Source organism: Cladophialophora immunda (genome assembly GCF_000835495.1).
Source record: "Cladophialophora immunda strain CBS 83496 unplaced genomic scaffold supercont1.7, whole genome shotgun sequence".
NCBI lineage: Eukaryota > Fungi > Ascomycota > Eurotiomycetes > Chaetothyriales > Herpotrichiellaceae > Cladophialophora > Cladophialophora immunda.
The window spans coordinates 3,934,260-3,944,486 of record NW_015622547.1 but is presented as its reverse complement, the minus strand read 5'-3'; the positions used below and the strand labels follow the sequence as shown (position 1 = coordinate 3,944,486).

The 10,227-nt window shown below is 53.9% G+C and overlaps 3 protein-coding genes across 4 annotated transcripts; 2 read left to right on the top strand and 1 right to left on the bottom strand.

Moving 5' to 3' along the window:
• Positions 1-902: 902 nt before the first annotated feature.
• Positions 903-3,336, bottom strand: PV07_12045. 2 transcript variants are annotated; one of them, XM_016399534.1, is made up of 2 exons: positions 2,745-3,336; positions 903-2,680 (listed from the first exon to the last, which is right to left on the bottom strand). In XM_016399534.1, the coding sequence occupies exon 2, from the start codon at positions 2,284-2,286 to the stop codon at positions 1,108-1,110; it is 1,179 nt and encodes a 392-aa protein (XP_016244096.1). In that variant the 5' UTR covers positions 2,287-2,680; positions 2,745-3,336; the 3' UTR covers positions 903-1,107. The 2 variants fall into 2 exon arrangements, with proteins under 2 accessions (XP_016244096.1, XP_016244095.1); XM_016399533.1 differs by having other exon boundaries at positions 903-3,336.
• Positions 3,281-6,911, top strand: PV07_12044 (uncharacterized protein). Its single transcript, XM_016399532.1, has 2 exons — positions 3,281-6,161; positions 6,214-6,911. The coding sequence occupies exons 1-2, from the start codon at positions 3,900-3,902 to the stop codon at positions 6,583-6,585; spliced, it is 2,634 nt and encodes an 877-aa protein (XP_016244094.1). The 5' UTR covers positions 3,281-3,899; the 3' UTR covers positions 6,586-6,911.
• A 212-nt stretch (positions 6,912-7,123) lies between these two features.
• PV07_12043 (uncharacterized protein) lies at positions 7,124-9,919 on the top strand. Its single transcript, XM_016399531.1, has one exon. It carries the CDS (start codon positions 7,520-7,522, stop codon positions 9,344-9,346), a length of 1,827 nt encoding a protein of 608 aa, XP_016244093.1. The 5' UTR covers positions 7,124-7,519; the 3' UTR covers positions 9,347-9,919.
• The last annotated feature ends 308 nt before the right edge of the window (positions 9,920-10,227 follow it).

Genomic DNA, 10,227 nt, shown 5'->3' with positions numbered 1-10,227 from the left:
CGTCTTCCAAGGGTATCGAAGCAATCTATCAGCGTGCACTACAACCTAGATTATATCTGTGTGGCGACATGCCAGGATTTATATCCCCCTTTCTCCCAAAAAAAAGTGAATCGCACATACATACATGTTCGGGGGATCATGTGCGCCCAGCCTCGCAGGGTCGATTGGCGGTCTTAGCAGTGGAGGGACGCATGTGTGTCTTGAGTGGGACAGATCAGAGGAAGACGAAGAGAGTCTAGAAGACGTGGTGGACGAAGGCGAGGGCGAAGATGAAGACGCAAGATGAAAAAGGGAGAGGATGCAGACACACCAAAGTCAACACCTCACTTCCCTTTCGATGTCGTTGCTCGTGTGTAGAGGGTAAAGTGAGCATGCCTACCAAGAACCCCCTTTCTCTTCTTTTCATCTCGGGCGTTTCTCTCGCGGGGCGTCTCATCGTCGCTCGCATTCCCCTTCAAACCATCTAGCGCCCGCCCTCAAAGAGCCGATACGGAAATCGAGGGGGAAAAAGGGCAATGGAAACCAGCTTATGTACAAATAGATAGATAGATACCCTATCCTACCCATCAATCCACCAGAGCGGGAACAAACAAGATAGTCAGCGGGTTCCTTCTGGGCATCATACGTGAAATAACGAGGAACTGTGAAGACACCAGACACTCTGAAACGCAACAACAAGACAACGTCAAAAAGGACCTTTTCTGGTCTAACGCTGACTTTCATCCGTGTATGTGGCTCGGTGGATGAGGCGGATCCCCAAGACTGTGTCGATCCCAACGCCCTCCTCGTCTCTCATGGGCCCCGAGCTGAAACATTGGTCTCAACGGGCCCGGGAAAAGTGGATAATGTCCATGGGACCAAATCTAGACCGGAAGCTGACTGGGGGAATGTTTTCTGCATGTCTCGTGAATTGCTGCTTTATCGCGGTGGAGTCAGTAAGCTATGTCCTCGGAAGAGTACAGTACACCCGGAGCACTTCTTCATCTATCAATACCTATGGTTTACTCCTTTGCAGTCTGAACCGCAGACAGTATCATTTTCAGAGCCACACCTCTTGATCTCGTCCCATCATCCAGCTCTTAGCAGTCTCGCCATGGTCAAGCTTCCTCATCCATGCCATCCCCCGAGGTCAAACCTCGCATTTCCACTCACCGCTCGCATAATCGTTCGATGACTCCTGTCGTGGCCTGTTTCAAAGTTCTCATCGCCCACACGGTCGGCCTCGAGCTCGTCCCTCCACAGGTCATCTGAAGTCGGAGAGAAAGCTTCTGTGCGGTTTCTGCCGGTGGCGGCGACGTCAGCCTCGAGAGCGTGCTGCGTAAAACGACTTTCGTCCCTCATCCTCAATCTGTGCAACCGAACGCCTTCAGCCTGCACACTTCTCGTCAACTCCCTATTCCGCCGTTCACGCAGATTGATGGCTCGCGCGGTTGGACTCTGCTGTGAGGCCCCCTGATCCCAACCTTGTCGACCATGGTATCCAACAGAAGCCGATCCGATATGGAGCATTCCCGGTGGTGCAGTATACGCGGCATCTTGCTCAGTGATCAACGGATGCCTTGACGTCTCGGCGGGAGTTTGTGGTTGAGAATCTGCAGGGAGCGAATCATTGTACACGGTGTAGGAGTTCCCGTCGAGATATTGATGTCTGTAAGGCCGCGGCTCAGTGCGCGGGAGGTCAGCAGCATTGCGGATTGGTGTCGGTGTACTTGGCAAGCGAGTGGAGACTGGAGAAGCTGGTTGCTCCCCGAAGTAGTCCGCTGCTGGCGTCTGGGGAAGAGGGGGAGAGCTTGGCATATCTGTTATGGTATACATCTGGCCGAGGGAGTCGCTGCTTTGACGGCATTCTGTGGTCCGCGAAGCGATGGCGGTGCTGGAGACATCCACAGAGCCATCCCCCAAGGGTGACCCTGTCACTGGACTCGCGAACGTGATGTCTTCCGCCGAATTTGTGCGAGCCGAAGCCTGGATCGCGGGTGGCAGTTCGAAGGGCGCACTGTCGAGCGAATCATCTAAAGAGACCCGATTCATTCCGTCCAGGACGTGCTCGTATGTCAGTGTATCTGTAACAGAGTCTCGCTCAGAGGATTGATATGGGTAGGTATGACTGCGCCGCTTGTACTTCCTACGTATGGGTGTGACCGACGGCGCAGGAACAGGTCTTCCCTCGTCTGGTTCGGTAGAAGGATGCTCTGGTGATGCCGCCTCGGCGAATCGGAGAAGCGAGCTCTTACGAGGAGCATGTTGAATGATGTGCATGGTCGACACCACGGACCTTGGCGACATTGGGCTACCTGTGCGGGAATTCTCATCTTCGTGGACGAGAACGTCTGGGATGTGGTCTTGGGCCTCTTCAATATCTGCATGAAGATCTGGAAAGCTGGAGATCGATCCATCGATAGACTCGGAGGAACCGTGACAAACAGGATTTTGTCTCTTCCGTTCTTCTCGGTCACTTTCTTGCGGCAGTGGTTGGGGGCGCAGGTAGGACAATTCGACAGTACTCGATATTGACAGATTGAATTCCTGCAGGCCGGGATAGGCTGCATCTGCCGCAGCCTTGCGATAGTCGTTCAGATAGCGAATAATGTCCTCCTTTTTGAAGCCTTGCCTCAATAAGCCTTGATAGATTTCTGTTTGCCGGACGTGGAAATCGACATCCCGTTCGGAGAGGGACAGGCTGCTGGGCGGTAAGCGGATCATGATGCGATAGTTAGTGATGAGACAGGATCCCGGATACGAACCCGACTTGATAGGTTTGAGCCAGGAATGCGTGTTCATCAGGCCATCAAGTGAACAACCGCCAGAGTTTGCATGCTGGGCTGGGGGGCAGTAACGTCACCTTCGCAACAGGCAGCTGGGCAGGAGCGACATGTCTGCCCACGGAAACAGAAACATCTTCCCCTTACCCTCTGACATTTATAGCAACATTGTTCGTGGACATGATGGCAATGATGGATTGAGGCTGACATGGATGGGGTGACATAGGGTCACATCTCTGCAAATCTGATCCAGACTCAACCGCTGCGTGCCCGCGTCGTTAACTCTGCTTCCACAGCCCGCCATCCTGCCACGCGTTTGGAGCAAGGAATACTCGTTGCAGCAGGTCGAGAAGCTGTCGATAGCACATCACGTACTCCATCCCCTCAGGAAGTCTTTTTACGTATGTGGATGCCGTGAAATCCACATCTCGCTGCCGTAGTGGTCACATGAACTCCACTGCAATCTTGCGTCAATCTGCGCCGACCTGGCGAGGGAAAATCACCAAGTAGCCGGTCGTGGTCTGGAGCTTGGGACGGAGTACGTCGATTCCCCGACCGCAGGACCGCCATTACCTGCAATTCGAGTGCAATATCAGAACGAAGAGATTCGGTGTCGAGGCTTCTCGGCTATGGAACAGCGTTGGCTGATTGGTGGCTAATCTCTCTAGGGAACAGCGCTGCGAGTCCAACTTCCATCATCCTTGCGGTCCCTGCAAACCACCAATTCGCTTTACCAACTACGGAGTACTGTTCTTCTTTCATTCTTCCCAACGCGCCCTCCCCACGCTCGCTACCCATACAAGAAGCTCATTGCCCTCAGCGCCGTCGTCCTCTTCTGTGCCCTCCTTCGAGGTCCCCCGCCCAAACCGGAAACACTAGATCATACTCCTCCGTGCCAGATCAGATCCAGGGGACTCGCAATCCGCAATCTGAAACGGCTCGCAATCTGTCTTGGTTCCTCGCACCTAGACGAAAGATTCACACTCTCACTATTGCTGCTGCTGGTCCTCCTGCCGCAGCGATGAGGACACCATTATCTCTACTCTAATCAAGCCGCTCACCACTGAGACGTCATCGGGCACCTCGTTCCTCCTCTCCAAGCCACACCGTCCACGAGTCTGAATCCGCCGTGCCACAATGGCCGACCTCTCACTTGGTCCGCTGAGGATTGCGAATCCCGATGATGCTTCGCCGGATACACCATTGCAACCTCAGCCGCCCGCATCTCAATTCCCCCGGGTATCGCCCTTGATCGACGCCGATGGGAGGACAGAATACATCTCCGCCACCCCTCAGCGCTCTCACAGCCCGGTATCCCCAATGGAGTCCGAGACCGGCCCCGAAGACCTCCCATCCCACGCGGTAGCTTCTTCATCCCTCTCGTCAATACCGTCGTCTCTGCCTTCTCAGCCCACCTTCACCCAAAAGAATGCATCTGCGGAGCGGCTCGCCCAGCGACAAAATATCCCCTATAGCTATCAAGATCAGCAACAAGCACAATTTCCTCAATACCCTACCATGATGCCCCAAAACCTCCACGACCCCAGGTCGACAGCCTCACGTCCCGGTTCCGCATATTACACCCAGTTGCCGGTCAATGGTTCAGCCGCGAATGGGGTTTCCCGGCAAGGTTCCTACAGAGTTCGCAGTGATGGCTCAAGCTCGACAGGGTTTCCGCAACGGACATCATCAAAGCGCTCGGGGCTAGGAGATGTTGCTGGAGTACCGTCAAGAGACGATAGTCACACCGAGAGAGCATATGGTCAAGGACAATACACGCCGGGTAACGGCCCCTTGCCTCCGCGAAGAACGTCTCGAGGCGTGGCAGGCCCCCGTATGGGAAGCACACCCACCGGCAACACACCACTCTCCACCACCCCCATTTCCATACAGACACCCCTATCAAGTTCCCCGTACAACATGGAGGATCGTCCCTTGACTAGTGCGGAGGAGTGGCAGGATCGCGGAGCCGCCGTCGGGCTCAAGAAGGAAATCGGGGCAGATGGCACAGTAGCCTACAAGCCGGTCAAGAAGGGCGTGAGGGACTTTAATTTTGGCCAGACACTCGGAGAGGGTTCTTACAGCACAGTCCTCGCCGCGACGGATCGAGCCAGTGGAAGACAGTACGCTATCAAAGTACTGGACAAGCGGCATATCATCAAAGAGAAGAAGGTCAAATACGTTAATATCGAGAAAGACACCCTGAACCGCTTGACCGACCACCCTGGCGTAGTGAGACTCTACTACACATTCCAAGACGAGCGATCCCTATACTTTGTCCTGGATCTGTGTCCTGGTGGAGAGTTGCTTGGAGTCCTGAAGCGCATGTCAACCTTTGACGAGGAGTGTACCCGATTCTATGGTGCGCAAATACTGGACACCATCGAGTACATGCATAGTAGGGGCGTCATACATCGCGACTTGAAGCCTGAAAACCTTTTGCTGGACGAAAACATGCATATCAAGGTCACCGATTTTGGGACGGCCAAACTGCTTCCTGAAAGACGGAACGCCGAGGGCAGAGTCGATTTCGAACCAGATTCCACCTCGACCGAGAACAGGGCCAACTCCTTTGTGGGAACGGCAGAGTACGTGAGCCCCGAGTTATTGACCGACAAGAACGCATGCAAAGCTAGTGACATGTGGGCATTCGGCTGTATCATTTATCAACTACTGGCTGGACGCCCGCCTTTCAAGGCCGTCAATGACTATCAGACCTTCCAGAAGATTGTCGCGCTGGACTACGACTTCCCCCGGGGCTTTCCTGAAGTCGCTCGCGATCTGGTTGAGCGATTACTCGTTCTCGACCCCCAAAGACGGTTATCGCTGGAGCATGCGAAGAATCATCAGTTCTTCAGCGGCATTCGGTGGGGTCGTGACTTGTGGAAGCAGAAGGCCCCACGGTTAAAGCCATTTATTCCTCCAGCAGCACCGCCCATTAAACTCAACGGGAGCAGTGCGCAAGACAGCTATCCGCCGGACATTGTGCCTGGCCACAGCACACATCCGACCATGCTTCCTCCCAACAATCAAAAGCCGCAGCCGAGAGTTGTGACAGAACTCCCGCCGCCCAGCCAACTCGATATTGAATGGTCTCCCGTCCTCACGAGAAACAATGAGAGAATCCTAAAATTAGGCAATCTGTCCGTGTTGTCGACACCGAATCCCCACAGTCCGCACAGCAACGAAGGCGGAGGCAAGCTGTCCAGATTGTTTGGCGGCAGCAACAACAAGAAACGGCAAAGACTCGTCATGGTGACGTCGAGTGCAAGAATTATCATTGCTGCGGCTGGTGGAGAGGAGAAGAAGTCCAAGTCGGAAATTTCACTCCTCTCTCCAGGGACGGAATACTCCAGCGCGACAGATTCTAAGGGAGTGACTCAATGGATTGTCAATACTGTAAGTTCCGTGTGAGGATCGAGATAAGATCAAGGTCTAACCCAGTGAGCAGAAGGATCGACACTACGTTTTTGAGGACCCAAAGCCACAGTCAGGCGAACTGATGTCGACAGCGGTTGCGGCGCAGGAGTGGCTCGATGCATTAGGACGAGCACGAGAAATTGCGATATCCCTGCAGATGCAGAATGCCAACAACACGTACTCGAACGACGACGACGCGCTCAATCTTTCGTCCTCGGCGTTGTCGAGCCATGCCAGCACTATTGACCAAGCGACGGATCTAAGTCCTCATAATGTGAACCAATCTCATTCTGGGCGAGGAATGCTGCACAAGCAACATTCAGGTGGCGACGCAGAGTCGCTGAAAGGGAGAAAGCGGTTCAGCAAGCGGCAGTCTAAAAGTGGGCTGACTGCAGTCTTCTAGAAAGCGTTCGTCAACAAGGGAGAGTCGATTGTGGGCGTTGCTGGTCTCCCTGTTCGTTTCTTGACCCTGAATTAGCATAGCATGGCGACTTGTTGGACGCGATCAGCATGGCGATGGGATGGGTGAAAAGAGAGCGCCGACGAAATGCCCGACGCAGCGTCCTCGGGGGTGCAACTGTAAAGAAGGACTTTGAAAGATCTAGAAGAGGATATATAGTCCGCATGGCCTTGTGGACCCTGTCGAGCCTGTCAGGGTTATTAACAAGGCGTCTGTGTGCCAGTATGATTGACTGGACTGGCAAATAATCCACGGGCCCTGCTTTCTGATCTTTTCGAGTGGTCTTGTTCTAGCCGGTGTTTAGCGTCTGGAGATGGCCACAAATGAGATCGTGGCGTTGGCTTGGTTGTGCTTGTGCCTTGGTTCAGCTTCGCTCACGACTGGCTGACATCAACTGGACTCGAGCGGACCTGCAGCTGAACTACTCCCCATGCGGCCTTCGCTCTGCTGCTCCATCGCCACTCCTCAGTCCCGCGGTAGCCTCTTCTACCCAGGCGCCTTCTCTCCAGGGCGCGCACAGGAGAAGACGTCGGAAAGCTTTGCTGAATGTCGTGACCGGCGCTGGAAACCAGGAGCGACCCAACCGGCCATCAGCTGCAGCGCAACAACTCGCAGAGTCGTGTCGACAAGCCCAACACCGAAGTACTTGTCTGCGGAGACAACATCTTGTGACCCTCGAGACTAGACTGCGCCCGACTTCTGTGGGCGACCTCCAAGCGACATTCAAAAGGCAGCTTCACTAAAGGCAGAGGAAGCGGGCAAAAGCGGTGACGAAGTCGAGTCCTATATAGCGGCCACACAGACTGCGACCACCTGCCACATGAGCTTTGCCTGGATGCGAGCCGCTCCTCATGAAAGCAGCTTTGGGTGAAATGACATGAACCAGCAGTTTGCTCTACAAGCACCATCTCACTCCGTCCAGCAAGCAAGCCGAACCTCAGCTTTACCCATGGTTTCACGCGCGGAGGTTGTGGACCACCCTCACTCCCGCTCCCTCTCCCAGTCTCGAGCCGCGTCTTCTGTTGTATCCCGCACCTCACGATCGAGACATCACAATCGAGGCCGATCGCATTATGGCGGCTCCTCTCATGTGCCGCAAAACGAATTTCCCTTCTTCTCACAGACTGGGGATGTCGAGATAGTCATTGCCTGCGACGGACAAGAGAAGAGGTATCTGCTACACAGTTTTACGTTGGCTCAGTTCTCGGGTTTCTTTCAAGCCAGCACAAGCGAAGAATGGTCTCGTGGTCAATCACAACAACAAGGTGGCCACAATGTCACCTCTGTTTCGCGACCTGACCAGGCCTTGAGTGTTATTGGAGAGGAGTCTTCTCAAATCAGCTCGACTCCTGGGCCCTCCGTTCCAGCCCCTTCTCCAGCACCACCAGCACCCGCCCCGAGCCAAAGAAGGAGATGGAGATTTGAACTCGACTGGGAGGAGGTTGAGGAGGACGATGAGCCCATCTTGGTCCAAAAGACCCCCGAGGGGTGTCTTTTCAGTGCTGCAGCAGCGCCGGCGCCGGCGCCGGCGCTTTCTCCACCAGAACGTCCAAGGCATCAACCCATTCACTCGTCCTTTTTTCGTTCCATGGCCAATCTGGCCCTTTCTCACCACGGTCCGGCAACACAATCCAGCGCTCAACTCGCAGTGGCTGTCCCCGATCCATGCCTCACGAACCCGCTACTCAGAGACTACGACAACCTGTTTCGCATTTTCTACAACTACGCGCCAGTTTTAAACTCCTCCAACATCGCCTCCGCCTATTCAGAATGCAAGGCTCTCCTCTCACTCGCAGACATGTATGACGCTCTTTCCGTCGTCGGACCTCGAATCGACCATCACCTCTTGCGTTTCTCATCCCGGCTCTTCAAGCAGATTGCAAAATACCCGCCATCATACCTCAAACTTGGCTACCTCGCGCGGAGTCGAATCATCTTCTCCGAAGCACTAACTCACGTAGTAGGCCAATGGCCCGCAGCGCTGCCGTACATCAAGCCGCCCAATCACTCTGGAGCAGGATATGAAGTACCTCAGTCAGTAATTGATTTGATCGAAGATAAAGTTGACGAGCTTGAAGAGTTGAAGCAGAGGGTCGAAACGAAGCTATTCAGGTTGACTCTGACCACAACTCGCGGTGAAAGGGTCAATCCGGCAAATGACTATCTCGGCTGGTTGGCCGTCAGTCTCTGGCGCCAGTGGTTGGCAGAGAACACGGCGCCTGAGATTCGAGGGATATTGAAAAACAGTCCGAACTCGCGGCCTGGCAGCGGACATGCGAATCCGAGCATTCCGCCGAGTCCACATAGCCGACCGCTGCCGCAGGGGGCGGTCGCTCCAAATTCCATGCCACCGCCTCCTCCCTATCAGCCTCATGCCCCTCCTCCCTCTCCGATCAACACGGGCCGCATCTTTCGCCTGATCGGATCTTCTAACCCCGACATTTTTCTCGCTCACGAAGAGTTGAAACGGTTCCTCAAGCTTACGCCCCCTGGTTCTTCTCACTCTCTTTACACTCGCGAAAATCTCCGGAGATTTGAACGCAAGATTGACGAGATTAAGAACGTCGCTAGGGATATTGTGAAGCCACTAACCAGGAACTGCCTCGAACTGGATTTGAGGAGTTTGAGCGACGGCGGAGGTGGAGGGTTGGGGTACTTGACGTGTATGAGGTGCGAAGAAGACGAGTTGCCTTGGGAGATTTGACGCAACCAAATTGACGCTGACGGTGCGGAGCTGAGAGAGATGAATGAGCTAACTGGGCGCTCAAAAAGCCAACATCTCTCGGAACAGAATGCCCTGTCCAGCCCTGTCAAACAGTCTGATCCAGTTTTCAGACCCCTCGACCAACAGAGTTTCGGCCGCTGTTGTTGTCATTTACAAGCGACTGATCCGTCCACAAAGCTCGGCATTCTTCCAGCTCTTTAGGACCATGCATGATCCCAATCCAAGTCCTTGGTCCGGGAAAGATACGATTCACCACTATTTGTCCTACGATTTCCCCATGATGAACGATTGACGAATTTCCTTTATTTACGGTTGATGTCATTTTAAGATTGTCGTGGTTTAGTTCAGCATTGTCGTTTGAACGAGTCGAGCGAGTGGGCAGTATTCTGGCGAAGTGGAAGTACAAATCAAGGCAGGATAGTTTGAGGAGACGGACAGACATGGCAATATTGGAAACGAAAAGAAGGCCCCATCAGGCGGCGTGAGTCGCTAGGTGTTGTGCACCTATGTAGACACTTGAGGACATTTAGGATACCCATCATGACGATTTACATTCATTCTATCTACCGTTTGCGCTTTCTGTGTGCATATCGCCAGAATAGTCTATCCCAAGGCACCGTGTCCTATACGTAGGTTATCAGGATCACAACGATCGACGACGAGGAGGAGAACAACGAACCTGACTTCACCTGACCTGACCTGTGTCGACCTAAACTTGATCTGAGATGCAGTCCTGATACACTGTAGTACAGAGGGAGGGTGACCAGACAAGCGCGCTGCATAACCAAACCAATACTTGCCCGACAAACGCCCTTTTATTTCTTCCACCCAGACTCCCAACCCGTGTCCAAAGTTCGAAA